Raw genomic sequence first — 23,401 nt, 5'->3', positions numbered from 1 at the left:
TTCAGTACAAAGCCTCACTTATATATCAAGGAAAAAAAAACAACAACCCTTCCTCCTCCACGAAGTTCCTTATCACCAGCACTTGCTGTAAAGAAACAGCTGGCCATGCCATCAAGGACACAACATGCAAGGTTTACCAGGCTGGCTGTCACACAGTGACAAACGCAGTATTTCTTCTTTCCCCAAGGCTCTGCCACCATGTGACAGCCCTTCAGGAGAGGTAAACAGCGGAAAGCCGGCTTGCTTCACAGCTGTGAGGGGAAAGGCTCCCATTCACAGGAGCAAACAGCAAAAACAAAGTACAGAACTTCTGCCTGAAACTTTTTGCGATGAGATGGAGATGTCTCTCCAACAAGAAACTGCCAGGGAAAACCAAACCCAAATGGGAAGAGAGAAGCGCTGACTTATATAAGGGTTTCACAATCCAAGTGAAAACACATTACATCCTGCCGGGGATGGCTGATGGCGCTGGCAGAAACCAGGAGAAACACTAGAGAGGAAAACCAATTACCTTGCTCGCCCTTAGTTAAATGGAGCAAAAAATACCAAGCTGCAGCAAGCAGGGGCCTCTGCCGTGGGAGAGGCACCCAGAGCTAATGCTTGCACCTGAAGAAACTCTTCCCGTGTGAGTAAGCGGCAAAGCCTCCCAGGCAGGTCTGTTTTTTTCCACGCTGCCAAGACCTCTTCAGCAGAACAGCGTACTCTTGTCTGCAGAAAAATTGCAAAGTCAGATTCTGATGGGAGATCGCTGGCCACCTACCACATATAGTTACAATCGGGCACTTTATTCTGAAGTGCCCTCAGCACCTCCCTAAAGAGGGAGGGAGATTTAAACATTATGTCACTCGTTAAAAAGTTACTGTTTCTCTTCTGTGATTTTTAAAACACTTTAAAAAACCTTCTTCCAACATTCAAAATAAAGTTCTTCTTTTAAAACTCACTTTATCCTAAATTACTCCTAAGCCACAGCTCACTTTCTCTTGAAGTGGAAGCTGTATTTGTCCTGTCTGGAATGGGGGACGGGTTGCTCCCCACTCTCACAAGCCAACCATGCTGAGGTTTCTCCGGCTGTCTCGCTTCATCAGCACTCAGAGCCACAAGGCTCCAACAAGGTGGGCCAGACCTTCGCATTTTACTCAAAGTCAGCACAGTTTTAGGCATCGTACACTAATTTCATTTGAAGTCAATGCAGTTCTAAGCACCGTACATCGAACTTCACTCGAAGTTAGTGCAGTTTTAAGCACTGCACGCTGAATTTCACTCAAAGTTAGTCAAGTTTTAAGCACTGCATGGGGAATTTCACTCAAGGTCAGTGCAGTTTTAAGCATCATACACTGAATTTCATTCCCATTTAGCAGTTTTAAGCACCACACATTGAGTTTCACTCGAAGTCAGTGCAGTTTTAAGCACCGCACACTGAATTTCACTCAAAGTCAGTGCAGTTTTATACATTGTACACTGAATTTCGCTCGAAGTCAGTGCAGTTTTAGGCCACCGCACACTGAATTATATTCCAAGTTCACACAGTTTTAAGCACTGTACACTGAATGTCACTCAAAGTTAGCAAAGTTTTAAGCACCACACGGTGAATTTAAGCACCACACACTGACTTTCATTCCAAGTTAGCACAGTTTTAAGCACTGCATGCTGAATTTCGCTCAAAGTCAGTGCAGTTTTAGGCACTGTACACTGAATTTCACTCAAAGATAGCAAAGTTTAAGGATCCCACACTGAATTTCACTCGAAGCCAGCGCAGTTTTAAGCACTGCATGCTGAATTGCATTCCAAGTTAGCACAGTTTTAAGCACTGTACACTGAATTTCACTTGGAGTCAGTACAGCTTTAGGCACTGCACACTGAATTTCACTCCAAGCCAGCACAGTTTTAAGCACTGTACACTGAATTTCACTTGGAGTTAGCAAAGTTTTAAGCACCACACGGTGAATTTCACTTGAAGTCAGCGCAGTTTTATGCACCACACACTGAATTTCATTCCAAGTTAGCACAGTTAACTTGGAATGAAATTCAGTATGTGGAATTTCGCTCAAAGTCAGCGCAGTTTTAAGCACTATACACTGAATTTCACTTGAAGTCAGCGCAGTTTCAAGCACTGCATGCTGAATTTCACTTGGAGTTAGCACAGTTTTAGGCGCTGCACACTGAATTTCGTTCCAAGTTAGCACAGTTTTAAGCACCACGTGCTGAATTTCACTCAAAGAGCAGTTTGAGTGCACGCTGAATGTAGAATCATAGAATCATCAGGTTGGAAGAGACCCACCGGATCATCGAGTCCAACCATTCCTATCAATCACTAAACCATGCCCCTTAGCACCTCATCCACTCGTGCCTTAAACACCTCCAGGGAAGGTGAATCAACCACCTCCCTGGGCAGCCTCTGCCAGTGCCCAAAGACCCTTTCCACAAAAATTTTTTTCCTAATGTCCAGCCTGAACCTCCCCTGGCAGAGCTTGAGGCCATTTCCTCTTGTCCTGTCCCCTGTCACTCGGGAGAAGAGGCCAGCTCCCTCCTCTCCACAACCTCCTTTCAGGTAGTTGTAGAGAGCAATGAGGTCTCCCCTCAGCCTCCTCTTCTCCAGGCTAAACAACCCCAGCTCCCTCAGCTGTTCCTCATAAGGCCTGTTCTCCAGCCCCTTCACCAGCTTCATTGCTCTTCTCTGGACTCCCTCAAAGTTAGCGAAGTTTCAGCACCGTACACTGCTTCTCCCTCGAAGCCAGCGCAGCGTTAGGCACCGCACGCTGCCTTTCCCTCGAAACCCTCGCGGTCCCAGCCCGCTCCCCGCGGGGTGCCGGCCGCCCCTCACCGTAGCGCCGGGCCCGACCGCCCCTTTCCCCGCCCCTCGGGCGGTGCCGCCGCTATTAAAGGCGGTGCTGGCCGGGGCTGTGGGGTGCAGGGGGGGCTATGGCGCGCTACGTGCAGCTGAACACCGGGGCCGCGATGCCCATCGTGGGGCTGGGCACCTGGAAGGTAGCCGCGGCGGCGCCTCGACCGGCCCCAAGGAGGAGGGAGGGAGCGAGCTGGGGCATCGCCGGCGGTTTTGCCCTCCGCGCTGGGAGCTGCTGCGGCTGCCTCGCTGGGAAGCGGCGCAGGGGAGGCAGGAGGCCCCGGCCTGGCTTTGGGGAAGGGCTCGGCCCCGCCTGGGAGCGGGGTGATGGGGAGCGGCGGGAGGCGTGCGCGGGTGCGAGAGGGATGGGTGGAAAGGCCTCTCTTAAAGCTCCTTTGCGTGTTTATCTCCCCTCCGGCTACCTGAGGAGCAGCGCGTGAGCACCCCGAGTTAGGACATCACCTGCCCTTTTCCCTTCGGCCCCTCCTTAAACTGGAGTGGGGCTTGGAGCTCGGGAGCCTGAGCTGGGGATGCACAGACCAGAGAAAGCTTTATGGAAAAGCCTCTCTTAAAGCCCCTCTGCGTGTTTATCTCCCCTCTCGCTCCCTAAGGAGCAGCGTCTGAGAATCCCGAGTTAAGGAACCTCATACCCTTTTCCCTTCGCTCCACCCGGGTAAGGTGGAAGGCTGGAGTCTGGCTTGGAGCTCCGGAGCCTGCGGTTGAGATGTTACAGGCTCAAGAATGCTGCAGGGAAAACTGGGGGCCTTTTTGATGAAGTTTGTGTGCATTCCTGTTTGGAGGATTGCTTTGGGTAGGGTGGCTTTCTTAATTTTATCTTGCAAGGATGTAAGTGTCTTCAAGATACACTGATAAAGTGTTTCTTGGATATTTTCAGTCCCAGCCAGGGAAAGTAACGGCTGCGGTGATGGCTGCCATCGACGCTGGGTACCGCCACTTTGATTGTGCCTACGTGTACCAGAATGAAAATGAAGTTGGGGATGGGATCCAGCAAAAAATAAAGGAAGGTGTTGTGAAGCGAGAGGACCTCTTCATTGTTAGTAAGGTATGAACCTGGGGATAGAGGATCACAGGACACACCCATGTTTTCATAGTAACTGCTCAGTTCTTTACTTCCTTACTCTGTGGTGCAGCATGGAGCAGTTCTGAACATCACTTAGGCCACTCCTGAAATAAGATTCCTGTTTTCCTTCACTCTGTTTGGAGAATTATGCAGGACACGTACCACTGATGCAGGAGATGCTTTGAACTTCTCCAGGCATGAAGTTATGCTATCGTCTTTTATGCAGTATCTAACCTTTTAGTAGTTTTTCTTTTTTTTTTTTTTTTTAATGAAGTCTTAATTAATGGAACCAGACTACTACTGCTGTCTGCTATGAGACCATTCAGTCAGGTATGCTGCCACCACGCGTGCTGCCCCTAGTATCGTGGGCCAGTCTTACTCACAGAGTAAGCTCTGTTTGAAGATCAGTAGGGTGACCTAGGTCCACATCACCTTCCAAAAGAGACGAGCACGTTCCTGAATGGGACAGAAGCACTCTTGAGAGGTTTAACATAAGAAGTCACAATGTGTCTTGACTTTTGTCTCTAGCTGTGGTGCACGTTTCATGACAAGCCTCTGGTGAAGGGAGCCTGCCAGAAGACTCTTGCTGCCCTGAAACTGGATTACCTGGATCTCTACCTCATCCACTGGCCTTGTGGGTTCAAGGTAGAGTAATAGCAATGCCCTTGGCTTTGTCTGTTTTGCCTGGTGGTTTTGAAGAGCTAGATGGCTTTACAGCCAAGTAACGTTTTCCAACCAACACAGATCACTGTCTGTTGTGTACTAGTACTGCCCTGGTGCTCAGATTTACTCTGGCTATGTGAGCCAGGCTGTTCATCCGTGCCTCTGAGATGCCTGCATGCACAGCATCCTCTGCCCTTTTGATCATGGAAGAGGTATACCTTGTACTAGGGGCAGGTTTCCCTGCGGCCAGTCTAAGTTATATTGCTCTCCTTTTGATTATTGCTTCTGTGCTGTCAAATACAAAGTATGCTCAGCTGACAACGATGTGGTTCCTCCTTTGTGGGAAGATGAGCTGTGCTTTGCTTGGCAGAAATTCTTTCCTCATGTTACAGAATTGCAGAACAAGAGAATGTTTGTCTTCTGTTTCTATCCTTTAATCACGGAGTCCTTTAGTAACAAATTGCACTGACCTTTGCTGCAGGATTCTTAGTGTTCCACAGCACTTGGATTTCAAAAGTTGAAGCTTTTTAGTTCCTGTTTTACTGACTACATGCAAACTGATGTCTCTATTTGACTATTTCTAAGCTTAGTCTTTCTGTTAGAGCCTGATCAAAATCTTACTTGTTGCTTCTGAGGTCAGCTGTTTTTCATAGCATCTGGGGGGTCTTTAATTAGTTTCACGTGGACAGAAGTATCAAGAAAAATGCATTGTGGTGTAATAATGTATCAGTAAGAAAACTGGTTTTGAATTAATTTGATGTGTAGCTTTAGCTGGGACACAGGCTGTTTTAACATTCCCTGTGCCAGCAACTTAAACAATGAGTCTCTCTATGAAAAAAGACCAGTCAGCAGATCTGGTCCAGTATACATGTTCCAGGTCCTAAGTGGATCCTTATTACGCATTTTATTAAAACTTACTAAACTTTTAGTAAAACTTTCATTAAAACCTTTTGTAATACAGAAAGTAAACTTGTAATCTGGCTATATTTCTGCAAGTGGAGAGTTGTTTCACCATGTGTATTTAGATGAGCTGGAGGACATTGTGTTCAGAAGTACCTGTCCTTATTGGGATGGCTGTGGGTGAAAGTGCTGTAGTCCCAAGTGAAAGCAAGAGACTGAAGAATGTAGATAAATGTTAGTGTTAACTAATACATATATAAAAAAGTATTAGTATGCCCTGCAATAGGAGTTTGTAGTATTATGGTCTTCATAGAATAGTTTGGGTTGGAAGGGACCTTAAAGATCATGCAGTTCCAACCCCCCTGACAAGGGCAGGGACATCCCACCAGACCAGGCTGCTCAAGGCCCCATCCAACCTGGCCTTGAACACCTCCAGGGATGGGGCAGCCACAGGTTTCCTGGGCAACCTATGCAAGTGCCTCACCACCCTCCTTGGGAAGAAATTCCTCCTTATGTCTGGTCTAAATCTGCCCCTCTCCAGTTTATACCTGTTCCCCCTTCTCTTATCACTACAAGCCTTTGTAAACAGTCCCTCCCCTACTCCTCATCTGTTGTTAACCTTGCTTCCCAACAAAGTGTGCTTCAAGTGTTTTGGGTTTTTTTCTCACCAACAGGCGGGAGAGGAGCTGTTTCCCACAGATGACAAAGGTGTGTCTATACCCAGCAACACAGACCTTCTACGTACGTGGGAGGTAAGTTCAACAGCAGCAAGGAGAATCACATTTTCTCTCCTCAGTCGTTTCCATGTTTTCAATACCTTCAGCAGTCTAAATAGTCTCATGTATGCAGAACTACTTTGAGGGACTCGCTGGTAAAATAGTGGGATGTTTGGTATCGTTACTTTGCACTTCTAACTTGCTGTGAATTTCCACAGTCTCTAAGAATGAGTCTGTGAGCTTTGAACTGAGATGTGGTACAAATATTAGTGCTCTCGTTGTTTTCTTCAGACTTGAACCCTGAAAATCTAAATGCTTATTTCATGTTCCTCATAAAGGGAATAATCTGTGCCAGGAAAAAAGTGTTCTTCAGGCCTTGTCATGAACACTGGGTGCTGACTTTGTGTCTCTTTCTATTAGGGCATGGAAGAGCTGATGGATGCTGGTCTGGTAAAAGCCATTGGAATCTCCAACTTTAACCATGAGCAGATTGAAAGAATCTTGAACAAGCCAGGCCTGAAATACAAGCCTGCCAATAACCAGGTAAGCTGCTTAGTGACTGCAGGCAAATGTTTTGAGGGGGTGATGTTCATGTAGAGTTTTTTTAAAGAATTGCTAAGATCTTTCTGTGAACTAAAGTTATAGAAAGAAAATGGAATAGACGCAACACATTCTCTCAATGTCATCCTTTAACCACTTCTGGATGAACAAGGTACTGGTTTTCATGGACTTCCTACACTACTGCTTGGTAATCTGGCAAGAAACAGCTCCAGAATCTTCACCTTTTTTTAGGGGCACAGGACAGACACTCAGCTGAGCTTTTTTTTTTTTTTTGAAGTAGAGTAAAACTTGATGTGTATATATGAGGGCCTAACAGAGAATTGGATGACCTTTTGCAACTCTTCCAAGAAGAGATCAGTTCCTGTTGCTGATTACTGAGGGAACTGGAGTGAGAACATGCTTTATGGACTGCTTATGGACTTAATGAGGGTCAAAAGGAAGGAGAGAAATGGACCAGCAAAGTAGGCCATAGAGTAGAAGTGCCCAGGTATCTAGACCACAATTGAATAAAATCTTGGGGAAAGTCAGATGGCAGAAGACCTTGGGCCATAATTTGCTGTAATTCATAGCTCAGAGCAGCATCAGCTCTGAGATGAGATCAGGTTGCCTAGGGCTTTTTGTCTTTACTGTCTGCAAGGATGGAGGCTGCACAGCTTCTCTAGGCATTGAGTTCTGCTGCCCAAGCACCCATCTTGGCGTGTATGGCGGACGAGTCATCTTTTATCCAGTCTCAACCTTTCTTGTTTCAACTTATGCCCATTGTCTCTTGTCCCCTCCCATCGTGCAGCATGGAGAGCTTGGCTTGTTGTTAGATGACCTTCTTTTGGGTATTAGGAAGCAGCTACTAGGGGACCTGAAGCTTGTCCTTCTCTGAGCTGAACATGCCCAGCTCCCTCAGTCTTTTCCCAATACAGCAGGCGCCCCAACTGTCCTGGTGGCCCCTTACTGAATTCATGAGTCTGTCCATCTTTCTTCTACCGAGGGCGCTGTGAAGGGGGAGATGTGGATGTGGTATTATAAAGGTGATCTGACAAGCACTGAGTAGAGGCAGATCACTTCCCACAATTTACTGTTTGTTTCTGCTGCTGGGACTTACTACTGGTTCGTGTTCAGCTCTGACTATTATGGTCACGAGGTTGTCTTTAGCACAGCTGCTTTGTGGGCAGTCAGGCTCTAGCTTGTGTTATTGCTAGGGGCTTTTCCTTCCCAGATGCAGGGCTTTGTGTGCAGCCTTGTTGAATTTTGTAAGGTTTTTTGTTAGCCTGTTCTTTGTGCCTGAGTGGGTCCCTCTGAAGTGGCAGCTCTACCCTTGAGTGTATAGACTGGCCCTCCCCCAGTTTGGCATCACCTGCAAAGCTAACAAAGTTATAGCCTGATGCAAGTTGTTGGAAGAAGGCAGGTCCCAGAATAGACCCATATGGGGTCTGTCCAGACTCATCCTGGATTGTGGTAGTGTTTGAAGGACTACAGTTGCAGTTATTGATACTTGATTGCAAGAACTCATTAATTTATTGTGGTAGTTTGAGTCTGTGTATGGAAAAGGGGTTTCTAAGATCTCTTTTTGAAAAGCTAGTAGGATTGTTCTCTGGACTTCTATTCAACATCAAACTGAAACATTCTGACAAGTGCAAAATTGATAACTCTACTCTGCACCTTCATCGTTAGTCCCAATGTACTTTTAAGATACTTAGAAGTCTCATGATACCTTTCAATGTTTGCTTGTTGCTCCTGTCACTGCAGTCAGTAATTACTTGTCTCTTGCACAGAAGTCACTGCCCTTATCTCTCACTTACAGATGTTCTTAAGATGATTACTGTAATAAAATAAAGATCAGAGCAATGGGTCTTTGGTCCCTGTCCTTCAAAGCCTATTGCTTCCGAAGAAATGTTTGAAAGCTTCTGTTACTAATGCTTGCCAGTTAACCTAATAGTTATAGTGCTTCTTGCAAACACTTTCTCTGTTCAGGTGTTTCATGTGTAATCCAGTAAACCCCTGTATTTGGTGTCATTCCCATTCTTATTTTGAATGCAGTCAGTATGCACATTGGTTTCATTCATGGTGAGAAAAATAATTTGGCAAGGGAGCATTTACATTACAGTAGCAGGAAGGGAATCTGACTCTTAAGGTACTTGATTGCTTTCAGTGTGGATTGCAATTGCTTAATATACTTGTTTAAATGTACATCATGGGCTTTTCACCCTGGTCCAAACATATGACTAGGTAGTGTAGCTCAGAAATTTTTCAACTTGAGTGCCAAAGATGACTTTGGCTCACTTTTATCACATAAATTCTACCTCTTGAATAGCTGAGAAAATAAACAGATGCTGTACTACTGGAGCAGCTGTATTTCTGGAACTGTTGAAGCAAAATAAACATATAATCTGTCCCAAGAACTCAGTTGTGTACTGTTTTCTAATATTACAGCATGTCCCAGAAGAGAAACAGCCGTGCAGGTTTCTGATAACAGCAAGCAGCTAGAAACACAAATAAAGCACTAGATTCTGTAAACTGATCCTATGGTTTGCATTCTCTTGCTCCACCTGCCCATAGCACAAGTTTCCTGGGGCTTCCTTCAGAATGTGGCACCAGGCTGCAGAAGGCTCCAATGACAGCGCAGTCAAAAAGGTTCTTTGTTGCCTGCTGAAAGAGAAATAGTGCTCTCTGATGTGAAACTACCCTGCAAGTCCCTCTATGCAGAGTATCAAATATCTGTGTTCATTCACTGCCTCTTGACACATGAATAATTCCTGTTCTGTACTGCATATCTGCATTAGCTTGCCAGAATACAGATTCACTGAGGAGTCTGTATTCTGTTATGTAGGTATTCTTATGGAAATTCATGGTAAGCCCATATGCATTTATAAACGTTCTGTACTAGACAGTAAGGTGAAGGTGTAGAAATCTGTAGCAGTTGGCCTTTCTCAATATTTGCAGACTGGAGGTATTCAGTGTGAGTGTTGACACAAGGCAAATGAAAACAAATGAGACAATACTGGTACTGAAGATAAAATGGTGGTTGTTGGAAAAAATATTATAATGTTGAATTATAGGGATGGAAAGAACTTTGTACTTACTGGTCTGCTATCCTGCTGTTATGATTTTACAGTTCTCTTGTGTACATCTTACTGAACTGTTGAAGCAATTACTTAACTGGTGGTCCCATATGTTGGAGATCATATGGATCAGCAAACTTGAGGAGTAGTGTTACAGTCCTTAGACACCTCAATGCAAGGAGAACAGCTACAAGTAGTAAAAAGGGGGTGGGAGCATATTGAATACAAAGGCTTTGTAATGTAACACAGAGACTATATGTTGGAACAAAAATCAGCCTTTGATTTTATTAACAGCTAATCTCTGGAACATATTAAAGCAGTTTAAATCACTGTCAATCTCTGTACCCCTTGTGTTGGCAGGTTGAATGTCATCCATACCTCACCCAGGAGAAGCTGATCAAGTACTGTCAATCCAAAGGGATTGCTGTGACAGCATACAGCCCACTCGGCTCACCTGACAGACCATGGTAGGGTTACTTTAAGTTTTGCAAAGGAGGTGGCATGGATTATACTTGAAATTTTGAGACAAGAAGTGCATCATTAATTATTCATCCAGATCACAGATCCAACCAAGCAGAAACCTGTGAGTATTCTTGCCACTGATCTTCTTTTGTCTGTGTAGGGCTAAGCCAGAGGATCCTTCCCTTCTGGATGACCCCAAGATCAAAGAGATTGCAGCCAAGCACAACAAAACCCCAGCACAGGTACACAAGGGTCGAACAGTAGGTTCTCCTTCCTGTAAGGCAGGATGGCTAATGACAAAGTGAAAGACAAGCTGGCTTTTCTTTCAGTGTGAACTGTTGTGCTCTTTTGTGATGTTAATTCGCATCACAGGTTTGCTTACTATGTGCCTGTAAGGTATCTTCTTGACCTGTTTTCAGAAGCTATCCTGTTTCAGTCTCCCCTTCAAGTCCTGTTGCAGAGGCATGAACCCTTCCTTGCAGAGCTTCCTAGAAGTCTAGGTGGGAGGGGAGCTGAGTATCACTAAGCTGAATGGGAAAGGAAGCCTTCTATAAGGGGCTCCCCTACTTCTGTATTTGCACTTCAGAAAACGTTTCTTAGAATTTGAGTATAATTTGAAATGCAGCTCTCCAAAAATGTGTTCATTCTTATGAGCTGTACAGTTTACAGCAAACAACTGTTGGAACAACCTCTGCTTGTCATAGAACAAAAGCTGTCTTCTATGTGATATGGCTCTTGCAGGTTCTCATTCGGTTTCACATCCAGAGAAATGTGGTTGTGATTCCCAAGTCTGTCACACCACAGCGCATTGTGGAGAACTTCAAGGTGAGTTATTACGAATGAGCTGGGTGCATGTCATGTTTAGGGAGAGCACAGCTTCTCCCTGCAGGGCAAACAGCAATCCTTTCTCTTTTCTTCCCAAGTCCTCCTCAGACAAGAGGACTGGGGTTTTTTTTCTTTTTATCTTTACTTAAAGTCTACTGAGGGCTAAACTTAAGGTTACAATTGGAGAGCAGGAATAAAAAAAACTTCCAGAAACAGTGTGTCAATAAGGTTAGCAGTCACATTGTGTGATGTTTCCTGTTCTAGGTCATGTGGGTGAATCAGCTGACAGGGCTTGCCTTGGGGCCCAAGTGCGGTAGCACGCCACAAGAAGCTTATATATGCACTGTTAAGAAAATAGTCCTGGTGGCCATAAGTCATGTTGCTGGTCTTGATTCAGTGATTTTTGATTTAAACTAGTATTAGGATTTTGGAAGATGCTTAGTTGCGCTGGGCAGAATGTGAAAGCCTTGTAGATTTTCCTTTGGAATAGGACAGAAAGATGCGTCTTTCACAAATGGAAGATGGAGGCATTCTGCAACACTAAATGCTCTCCAAGCTTCTTAAAATAACTGGTCCATGTAACTGCAACTTGGGACTTTTTATTTCCTACCTCTCCCTGCTCACCTCCTTCCCCAGCTTCAGCTGATGTGGTCTTAGGAGTCCAGAGAGCTGTCTTCTTCCTTTCCTTCCTTCCTTCATGAAGCAGTCATTTTGTCAAACAAGCACCCTTACACTATGCTCTTTAATTTTTCTGAATTTTGTTTACAGTCTCATTTGTTCAGAGGTGATTTCCAGCTGTTTCTCTTGTTAGGTGTTTGACTTTGAATTGACTAAAGAGGAGATGGCAACTATTCTCAGCTTTAATAGAAACTGGAGAGCCTGCGATATGACCACGTAAGTGGCAATGGGTGTGTTTGTCAAGCTATTAAATTATTAGTATTTCAGTTTAGTATGTGAAGCTATAGATACTAGCCTTGGTTGAAATTGGCCATATGCAAACTCAGTTTCCAAAGGAATCATCCTCAAAGTAACTTGTCAGAGTAAGACTTCAAGGGTTTGTGCTGTGAACCAAATCATGATAAGCATAAAGCAAACTTCATGCTCATTTTCAGTTGTCTCCAAGAAACATCTTGTAGCTGGGATTGCAACAGTTCTTATTCACAGCTTTTATTTTGTCTGTATTGGAGGAATTAGCACAGTGCAGATTCAAATTCCTGATTAATTTTCCTTCTGGAATTTGTTTTCTTTCTATCATAACTGTTAAGTATATTAGAAAAACTATGCAACATGTCACTAAAAGACAGAAACAAAATGATTCTGCTTTTATACAGTTCAGTTCCCCCCTTGGTGGCTTCTTTACAGTGATTACAGCTGCATATAGTATTTTTCAGACATTAAATAACCCTTCCTCTTTGATTTCCTTCAGGTGCAAAACTCACAAGGAGTACCCTTTCCATGCAGAGTACTGAAGATTGCTTCCTGCCTTTCTCCAGGCTTCTCAGTTATGCTTTTGCTGTTGCCCAAGAGTTGTCTACACGGCTTTCTTGCTGCATTAGACCCTCCTTTGGTTTTTTCCTCATAAAGATGCAATATATGTATTCGGTTCAGTGACTTTGTGCTAATTTCTTTTTTTTGGAAGAAGGAAATGCTAAAATGGCTCTGAAGAGCACACCTTTGTGGACTAGTAGATTCTCTTTGCCAAACTGCATGTCTGGAACTGGTAAGCAGAGAACACTGAGGAGGTTTGAACTAGCAGTCAATTTTGTTTTGGAATACTGTGAATTGGAGCTAGTGACTTTTGTTGTCTGGAAGGACCAGGCTATGGCAGATGTTACATAATGTGAGGTCTGCTTTTTGCCCATTACTTTTGGGTTTGGTTTTGTTTCCTTTTGTAACACTCCATGCTTTTTTCTCCAATTAGAAGTACAAGTCTAAGTATAGCAGTTCCTACATGGGTAGCTCTTCAAAGAGTCTGTGGGTTCTGGTTTCTTGATGTTATAAAAGTTGGTTTTGCTCATAATAAAACATAGTTTCATTACTGTGTATAAGGAGATGGTTATTTCAGCAGTGCTCTAATGGTATTAATGCTGGACTTAGCTGTATTGTATCAGCTGTCTCTAGAGATTACACAAAAGCTAGGAAAATTACTGTCCCCCAAGAAATCATCTGGTATCAATGTTAACTTCTCACATTTATCCTGCTGGATCTATGCTGTTCTCATGCTAATGCACCTTTAGAACGCTGGAGTGTGGCCCTGTGGCCGTTGAGTCTACTTGAGCCTTTCTTTTAAATACAGCTGTTTCAATATATCTGACATCTAATATACTAATGTTTAAATATGTCTCTATTTTATTGAAGTCATAGTATATTTTGGCTACTAGAAAACTTATTTAATAGAAGCCATTAAGCCTGCTCACTATCCTAGAGATCATTTAGTAAGTAAGCAGAACTTGCCATTTCCAAGCAAGCAGCACATGAGGCAGGGCCAACCTCTGTGCTTGTGCCAGCAACCATTTGCAAATAAAGTAAAATGAGTTTCCAAGAAACTTCTGTATTGTGAGCTAGCAGATCAGAAACTTATCTGCTCTCTTCTGAGAGGACAGAAAAGTGGACTTAGACCTGAATTTTTACTCTAGAGGTGTGTTGTTCCTTGGGAATTTCTATGGTTTTCACAACACTTGCAAGTAATGGTTTCTAAGTTATTGCCTTCCAAGAGCTTCTGAAGATTATTCAGAAAATGCATTTGGGTACTTGGGAAGACAGTGGCTTATGTTGAGGTGATTTTTATGTGTGTGCTTGTCATTTGCTCTGAAGGACGCTATACAGGGCTGGCAGAAAGAGGGTTCTTTCTAAACATAAATAATGGGAGGCATCAGAACAGCTAATGCATAACACCTGAATGTTAAATGTAAGGTAGGATTCTGATTCCATAAACGCATAGCATACCTTAAAGGAACTCGGCTACTGCTGTTAATGCAGTTGCTCTTAAACTATTTGCAAACTAGGTGGTTTGTTTGCTGGTACTGATTAAAAGGTACTAAGGAGTCATACTAATTTAAAACTTTTCTTTCTGTTAAATACTGACCATTTATATTGAGAGAACAGATGTCTTTATTTTCAAATGCTTATTTTAAATCTTTCCACTGTCACTGGGGCCAGACTTCACATGCAACGCTTTTTTTGTCAGAATAACTTACAACAGGCTGAACATAAAAGATTGAAGTAACTTGGAATACAAGGAGGAGAGAGGAGAGAAATAATGTCTGACTCTAAGCAATATTCTGTAATGCTGATTCTCCTAACATAAATTGATTACGATCACTTGAAATTCTGGGCTTAAAAGCAAATAGAAAAAGCTTCAGCTCTGCAAGTGTTCTTGTGTATCTGTAATGTGATAAATAAAAGCCCAAAGGCATCTTAAAAAAAAGAAGCAGAACAGATAATATTCTTAGATTAGTCCGAGCTGTGCCAGAAAACTGTCTGGGGCAATGTTGACTTGGTTGGAAATAACATTCTTGTGACAGTTGTGTTCTGGCAAGAAGTTACATTGAGGGTCAGGGTTTCCAAAATGGTACATCTGGTTCTGTTAGTTTCCTCTGTTTTCATTTCACTGTAACTTTATGAAAGTTTGTTTGAAACTTTCCACTCTGAGTAGGAATTTTACTGAAGAAGACTTTCAGACAGGCTGCTCCACAGCAGAAGAAAGACTAGCTAGCACTTGGAGTGGAGTGGTATTGTAACAGGCACTCTCTATATTTTGCTGGATGACTTAGCAGGAAAGAATCTGGAAAGGGTCATTCTGGGACACAGTGCAGCTCTGAGCCGACAGAGGGCTTGGATGGTTGGTGAAATATGAGAGTGGGAATAGAGGAAAAAGAGAAGCAGCTTAGCCAAAGGGACAAAGATGCGTAAGCCTGGACAGAAACAGGCTGTCAGAAAGGATGAAGGGTGGGAAGGGAGTAATAGAAAACCCTGTTACCTGTAATGATTTTAAATTGCTTCTTCAAGCCCAGATGTAATTAAAAAAGGGTGAGATAGAGGAAGAGCCAGTCTTCTAGACTTCAGCCAAGTCTTATGTTAATTTGGGGATTGTTACAGTAAAATAAATGGCTGTGGTACCCCTGTGCTTGTGCCACACTCTGCGTACAAGGGTAGAGATTTACTTTCATCTCCTAAAAGGTAAAGTGGAAAGATCAAAGAATTAGATATCCGGAGCCTAGCATTCCTGCAAACTGAGCTCTTCCTGCTATAACTGTGTTCACAGCATTTGTTTTTGCATTGTGATTTTGAAGGATCTTTGGGTGTCTGATCAAAGAAATTTTTAAGGACAAATATAATCTTGTATCTCTTCCCATGAAAAGCAGTTAGTTTTTGTTTTGTAGTTTTGATTTAAGAGCTTGTAGTTCAGCTCCACCTTGTTGTTACTAGACTTTCTCAAGACTCTCCTGCAGCAGTAAAGCTAGTGTCATACTGTAGCACACCCTGGGAAGGAGAATACAGCATACAGGAAAGATTAAGAACAGGAGGCATAAAAATAGTGTTCTTAGAACTGGTATGTGTATTTGGTTTGCTTCATTTCCAGCTGCACTCAACTACTTCAATTTACACCAGAGTAGTGGCTCGTTTCATGTTTTAAAAAAAGTCATTTGTTTTTCTTCTGACAGAACAGATTGATTTCCATAGTAGCAAAGAACGATGGTGAACTGACTTATCAGGGAAAACAGGTAAATAAAATTAGCAATTATCTCATTGGCGAAGGCTACAGACCTTTTTTGAGAATTATTTTGGATAGCAGAGGAGAATACAAGAAGTAGCTGGAATTGGCATCTTGCAGGTTGGAAGTAAGATGGAGCAAATAGTCCTACAGGTAACATATGTTTCAGCTTGCAGTGATGTTCTTTTTTTTTTCATGGATTGACTTCTGATACTGGAACAAAAATACACAAGGCTGCCTGGCTGGAGCAATTTTTTTTTGTATGATGGTCTGTAACTTGGTCTTTGTTTCCCTCTGGGGAATGAGGGAGGATCTGTTATTCCTGAGACTGGCACAAGTGCGTATTGTAACATTTGTGTGGAGCTGTGAAATATGGGGCACAGGAAACTACCTTATACAAAACAGGAGAAGAAAATCCTGTATTTGGATTTTTAATCTGTATTCCCTATGTTGAAGATACGACTGGAGTCTTTTGCTCAGCTTGGGCACAGAACAGTTGCCTGGGGACAAATTACTTTTTTAATCACTTAATATTACCCTAGTTTGTCATCTATAAACTCTGTCAGTAACTATTTGTTTTGTCCTTGGTCCCTTAAGAAGTATAGAGCTCTGCCTTATTCCAGCAGGACCTTCCTTGCTTATTAAAGCTGAGGGGCAACTCTTAACTGTTATTGCTCTTGCATTTTAATTGGTTAAGGTGCATGGTACAGGACTGCTAGTGCGAAACTACATTTTTTTTGCCTAATTCATAAGTGGGGGAATCAAGTTGAGTATTCAATCTAACTTTTCTGAACTGAAATAAGCCTCATTATCAATCAGGTGATAGCTGCTTATAAGAACAGCTGAACTGAATCAGACCAAAACTGCAGCACCCTGTCTCCAGTTGTGGACAAAAGTTGAAGATGAGCAAGTTGAACATTGCAGTGGTGTGTTCAAATATTTTGGCAGCAGCTGGAGGTCTTTCATGTCTAACAGCCATCAGTTAACTCTTTCTTGTTCAGTTACCTTGTGAGTCTGTTACACTTTCATAACCATACACCTTGTGAAGAATTGTTACTACTTTGATGGTTTGAGCTAGTCTGATGCTAAATTCATTTGATACTTCTAGCTTTTACAATGGAGGAGATGGCTGGTCTATCTCCAGTCATGCATTCCAAAGGTGCTCCAGGTCTGTTCAACTTCTGGCATAGCTCCCTGCACTGGTGTCAGGTCAGGGAAAGTCTTAGGCTACTTACTTGCCACTTGAATAAATTATTCCTAGGCCATTGATCATCCTAACTAGTCTTCTATAAGTCTATTTTAAGATGTAAAGGAAGGCAAGGACTGGAACTCTTTGTGCAGGATTGAATGCAAAAAGTTCATGGAAAGAATCTGACATTGTTTTTGTTTCTCATTCTGTTTGCTTTTGAATCCTATTAAGCCAGTATGAGAGAGCTTGGAATTATATTAGCTTGAAAACCTAAGCAGCAATGAGCAGCAAAGACTTTTGAATTTCACCTGTTGTTCATTACCTATAATGTCCTGTTTTCCCTCTGAAACACGGGCATAACACTTTTTTCCACTGAGCCCCTTTGAAGGCCTGACTATACCAGAATGGATGAACTACATAATAAAAGCTCAAGTCACGGGACTGCGTATTGTGATACAAAGGCAGAATGCTAAGCTAAGGTGTTTTCCATTCAGTCTAGTGACATGGATAATGTCACTGCTGACTAGGAAAGATGTATCTGTGGGTTTGGTCCAAGAGCACTGTAACATAGCTGATGGAAACTGAAAACTGTTTGGGTATAATGTAAACCTCTTGCTGTAATTCCAACAAAAAAGCTGATCATTATACTGCTGAGGAAGTAGGCACACAGGAATAGAAGCTGCTAGTCCTTCAAGAAAATAACTCCACTCCCTACAGCCGGTCATGGTGACTGGAGCCTGTTTACACTGCATCTGACACTGGGAAGAATACTCACATTCTCCCTCTGTGAAGCATTTTGTTGGTAGTGTAGTATGTTCTTCTCTGGCTTTAAGAGATGGCCTTGATATTTTCAGGTCTATGATGTCCTAGACCTGTGGCCTCTTGCACATCTGCATGTTGTGTTGGACATTGATCCAAACTGAGGACTGGTAATTAACAAATGCTCCATGCGCTATGGCAAAGTAAATGGAGACAGACTGTGGCTTGCGTGTACCTTGAGGCTACACAGATAGCAGCATGTAATTTGAATTAATTACTCCTGCAGGAAAGGGAGTGAGTTGATGGCTGTGAGTATGTGCTACGTTATGACTCATTGCTTATTAACACAGATTTCAGATTAATCTGAAGATGGAAACTAGAAAGTGTGCAGCACTGTCAGTGTGTGGTGATACCTCTTCTGCAGGTCCCTGCACTGACAGAACAAACAGAACTTAAGAAGACAGCTGTAGCTTGTCCCTTCATCTTCTGCTGCAGTGATCTGACCAACAAAACACTCAATCTTCTCTAGTCAACTGTATTTACAGCAGCAATAAAACAAGCCCAAGGCTCTACTCTAGCCTTTCATGGCAATTTTCATTTTCTTAACAAGAAGATTCTTTGTGAAGTAAAGTCTGAACTTGCCAGAAAAAAAAGGCAGATGATGGAAGATTTTTTGAATCCTCAAAACCAATATAAAGGAGATCATACTTTGTAGTTTCCTTTCTACAGCTAGCAGATGCAATTAGAGCAGTGCGCTTGTGGCATACGTGTTGGGGTAGGTGAAGCTGGTAAATTGGAAGCTGGTAAAGCTGGAAATTGTGCTTCTTGAGCAGCTTGTAGCAGCACCCTTACTGCTGTCATAGACTGCTGTGAGGCAGCAATGGTCTGCTAGAAAGGCACATTGTCTTCAAGCTGTATGGCTGCAGCTCTGCTGCAAAATAGAAGGTAATTTATTTCCCAGTAACTCACATGACCCTAATTTTTCTCCTCTTACCTTTGCTAAAGCCTCTGCAGCTGAAAAAGATCTATTGTCTCTAAAACAAATGCACAATCTCTGGCTTCTAGCTTGTTTTGAATTTTTTACTATTATGAGTGCTGTGATCTAGTCTGACTTCCTGCCTACCATGGTCTATAAACATCCTGTAAATAACTTGAGTCTGATAACATTCCAGTTAAATCACAGCTGTTGGAAAATTGCTGTGAAGTAGAGACTATTTCAAGATGGGCTGTGTGGTACAGTCTCAAGTGATTGCTGCTCCTAGTGCTGCGGATTGACATCCTGACCACAGTCAGCGTGGAAACAGAGCACCTTCCACGTAGCTCATTTTCTAACTGTGGCTGTGATGACATCCTGTAACTGACCTCTTCAAAGTAGCATGTTGAAGGGGACTGAAAAAGAGAGTACCTGTTACACGCTTCTTTCTGTCTGTACCACTGCACTATAACTGTTTGTCTTGCTGGTGGGCTTCTTGGATCTCTTTCTTTAGAAAGAGTTGCTGTAGGAAATCCAATTTGATGCAACTGCTTTGCTATTTCTAGGGCACCTGCTTTTCAAACATCTTGCAAAAGCCTAAAGTAGCTCAAAGATATGTCATTATTTCCTTTATAGACTTAAATACATCAACTACAAAGAAAATCAGTTGGAAAAGGATTTCCATGAAGTGTGTATTCTAGCCCTGAGCCTCAATTATACATTTGTCCTGCCTCTCTGCAGGCAGCGCTGAACCGTGTTGTTCATCTACTGGGCTGGAAGAGCCTAATGCAATTGCAGGAGTTTTGAGTCACATGAAGTCTAGATTAACAGACACCTTATTAAAACTGTAAGGAGATCCATGGGCTGCAGTAGCACTGACTTTTTTTTAACTAAACAACATTGAATTACATCCTTCAAGACAAAAACATGCAGACAGTATCTAGGGAGCAATACAATACAGTGAAAATCTGCTGTTGGCTCCTATGAAGCTGCCCAGTTTTTCTGCTTGTTAAATAACACAGCTGCCAAACAAAATAATTCGTCTGTGTCATCTTTATCAGATTTTGCACTTGCTGGGAGAGATTCACCATCTTAACTGCAGCCACTCTACTGATAAAGGCAGTATTTATATACTCTTGTAGATATGATAAACCAAACATACAAATCTCCTACCAGTTTATTAGTTTTTAGCAGTTCATGAATAGGAAACCTCATTAAGAAGGTGGTTCCTGGAACATAATTTAGCAGTGTCCTCTAAAGAGCTTTCTGTCTACTACGCTGAAATTATTGAACTGAATCTCAAGCAGCATATTGTCTTATCTCATAATGATCTTCTGATGTTAAATGGATTCTTATAGTAACAACTGAAAATAGCACATTTTGATCTTTTGTCCAAAAAATACAACCACTAGGAGAATCTAAATTTCTTTAAAATTTGTCAGGATTTATATTTATGACAGAGACTGCATTTCACAAATCCCAAAGATTCAGATTTGTTAAACTTTAGCTCTTACTACCAAGTTATAAGAGAAGACATATTTTGCTGCAACTGACGTTTTGCTGCAAGAGCAGAGTGAAGGTACAGATACAGGACTACTGTAAGTACAGTTGATACTAAGGGAAGCAAACACATGCTCAAAAGATTATTCTTCAGAATGCTTGTGAGCTTCTTTCTCATCTTGTAACACAAACTCCATTTATGTTGTGATTTAGTACTCATGAGTTACAGACTGCTTGAAACAATGACATATGGCCTTGGTCTCTGGAGGATCTGAAGACTGTGCTGATGTTAGTCTTGCAAAAAAAAGGATAGTCCTTGTATTTTTGCATCTAGAAAAAGACTATTATTAAAACTCTTCAAGAATATAGTCTTAAGGCTAAGAAGAAAAAGCTTTTTTTTCCCCTAACAAAAGCTCTGGGGAACTAAAACTGAACTACAGTAAAAACAGTAATGTGAGTCTGCTTAGTTTACACAGGGCAGTGGAAGTTGATGCTCTAACCTTCACTTATACCAGTGACCTTGTTCTCAAAAGATAATGTATCTTCTGCTTAGCTGAAATTGCCAAACTTCTCTGTGATCCTAAACCGCTCTCTTGTGAACTGTTAAGTCTGCAGTATGTGATTAGATAAGTGGGTGACCTGGGAAGACAGGATAAATGTCTGTATCTAGGCATTCTGTTCTCTAGATGCTGCCTTAATATCATTGGCATAAATACATAGGCACAGCTTTTCACTTCAAAAAAACCTTAAAACTCTCATTCTTAAAACGGAGTCTATTTACATTGGCTCTCTTATATGAAGTGGCCAAAGAAAACAGGAAAAAAAAATTGCTGCCTATTTATTTTGGAGTTTCCAGCCAATTTTGATTTTCAGGCAGCACTTTAGTATGCATCCAAGGTACCTTAACACACAGTGTATCTGCAAAAATCCCAGTGCTACCAGCCTGTAGAAGCTGGAGAGTGCTGTAAAACCCTAGTGCTGGATACCAGCAGATATGGGTATGACAAGGTATCAGCCAAGGTTCTCTCCATCAAATACTATCTGGGGCTATCAAATACTGGCTGTTAAGAAGATATCCAATAATAATCCAACATTGCTAAATCATGGAGGAGGGAGATACTCACTTAATGCATGGATGTGATAGTGCTTCTTAAAAACAAGGAAGGTTTCCGTTTTCTTTTTAGCCAATTTGAAGTCAAAACACCTGAAGGAAGATCCAGAACAGCTGGTTTGCTTCAGTTTGCAAAAAGACACATTTAAGCTCATTTGCTAAGAGAATACTGAAAACAGAATAGAAAGGCATTGTATTTGTTGAAGCAGCAAGAGCTGTGCAATAGATGCACATTTGCAGTGAAGGATGAAGAATATCATACATTTATAGTGCTGGTGGGGTCTAGTTGTATCATATAGCACAGGTGAGAAAGTTAATACCTCTTACTTGATGTGTTCTAATGAAGGCCTTACTTTTAAAGTAACTTTTTGCATTCATAAGAAAATAACCTACGTGGTAGCTTACAGGCAAAAGGGTTTCTTTCCCAGTTTTATGTATGAAGGGGTTACTTCATTTCCCTGGCAGGGTGGAGTTTTCTGTGTAAGTGTTTTAACACCATAGAGAATTTTGTGCGATGCACTCCTACTGTAAAATGTTTCTCAATACAGTGTGGAGTGACAGATTTGGCAATTAGACTTACATTTCTTTGGTTCTGGAGCCAGATAAGTAGCTTCAAGAACACACAAGGAATTACAGCTGAAAAATTCTGCCTGTCTCCTGAAAGCTAAAAAATGTACATGCCTACATGGTTATGCGAACAGCTCTACTGATAATCAGAGATGGGTTGCATAGGAAAAGGACTACAATAAAACTTTCTAATTATTAAATGAGCTCCTGTAGTCATTATCTATCTATGAAGTCGAGATGATAGCATGAACAAGAGTTGAGGATTGGCAAGGGATAATGTGTGTGGGTGTGGCTAGTGTGCTAATTAAAGCTCAAAGCCTTTGGTAATCTTTTGTCTATCATTAAAACTAGTGTTAGAGATAATATCTCTTAAAACATTACAATGCATGAGAGACAGATGTAACTCAGCTTTCCATAATACTTCTGTAAATAGTTACTTTAGCACAAGTAGAAAAAAAACATATCACCAGGGAAATACTATGGTATTACCTGAGCTGGGTTTTGTTATATGTTAATTGAGTACAATTTCCTTAATTTGGGGGGAAAAAAAAAAAGGGAGACATCCTCAGAATCAGACCTATGAAAATAAAAAGCAGATTTCAACAGTTGAATGGCCTACTGTCTTCTCTATCAAGCACTGTAGTGTAAGAATATTGTTTAAATTATAAGAAAGCATCGTCTCACACACTTCAATTCATCATCTTATTTGCCTTGTCCCTGCCTTCATTCTTTTACTTATATCGCAGGTTGGTACATGAGGTTTGCAGTATAACAGGTCACTCTAACGCATTTCAGTCCTGCCTGGGATCAGGCCAGGAATTTCTTTGGTCCAAATCCCAAAAATTTCTTATTGAGAATGGGCAGTTGTCGTATCCTTCACAAGCAAAGCTGCTCTGGTAAATGCCCTGTTTCAGGTCACAGAAAGCCACAAAGACTGAAGTAAAAGCAAAATTTCTTCAAGTCTTCCATTTAAGAACCTAATCTATTTGTCTCAAGACTGCAAAGTTGCTGTTTTTGTAAGCATGTGCTGCTTTGGTTTTGGATGTATATTTAGTTCAGAAGTTCTTACTATGGCCAGTTGGGCTCTCCAAGGGGACAATATGCAGTGACAGCAATCCCTTTGGCTTGGCAAAAACTTAATCAGTTCTTCCTGAGGAACATAGGTGTGGCTCTCAATCTACAAACAAAATATTAGGTTTATTTGGAAGAAGAAGGTACTTCCAAGGTTTAGCATAGCCATGGTGACCTACCAAGTCCTGCATCAGCTTTGAAAATTTTGTTCTTTTTGCAGCTATGGGGTTTTGTAAGAGTCAGCCAGTATTTCAGATCCTTTTCTGTTCTTCCCGGCCCTGCCTCTAACAAGGCCCAGTCTTCATACATTAGTCTCTCTTTCCACCTGCCTGCACTGTTTTTCATGACCTTTCACATTCCCCATATGAATGGGCTCCAAGGTCCCGTTGTCTACATCCAGCTGAAGCATCCAAC

The 23,401-nt window shown here is 42.0% G+C and overlaps 2 protein-coding genes across 3 annotated transcripts in view; one reads left to right on the top strand and one right to left on the bottom strand.

Annotated features, from left to right (window-relative positions):
* USP18 (ubiquitin specific peptidase 18) overlaps positions 1-23,401 on the bottom strand; it is a 424,666-nt gene that overhangs the window by 376,653 nt on the left and 24,612 nt on the right. The window lies entirely within an intron of this gene.
* LOC138722893 (aldo-keto reductase family 1 member B1-like) lies at positions 2,897-13,151 on the top strand. Its single transcript, XM_069861671.1, has 10 exons — positions 2,897-2,985; positions 3,738-3,905; positions 4,452-4,568; positions 6,161-6,238; positions 6,623-6,745; positions 10,177-10,283; positions 10,439-10,520; positions 11,020-11,103; positions 11,915-11,997; positions 12,530-13,151. Exons 1-10 carry the CDS (start codon positions 2,920-2,922, stop codon positions 12,570-12,572), a joined length of 951 nt encoding a protein of 316 aa, XP_069717772.1. The 5' UTR covers positions 2,897-2,919; the 3' UTR covers positions 12,573-13,151.

The sequence above is a fragment of the Phaenicophaeus curvirostris genome, chromosome 1 (genome assembly GCF_032191515.1).
Source record: "Phaenicophaeus curvirostris isolate KB17595 chromosome 1, BPBGC_Pcur_1.0, whole genome shotgun sequence".
NCBI lineage: Eukaryota > Metazoa > Chordata > Aves > Cuculiformes > Cuculidae > Phaenicophaeus > Phaenicophaeus curvirostris.
Note: the sequence above shows the minus strand (reverse complement) of the source record. Positions and strands in the feature narration are given on the sequence as shown.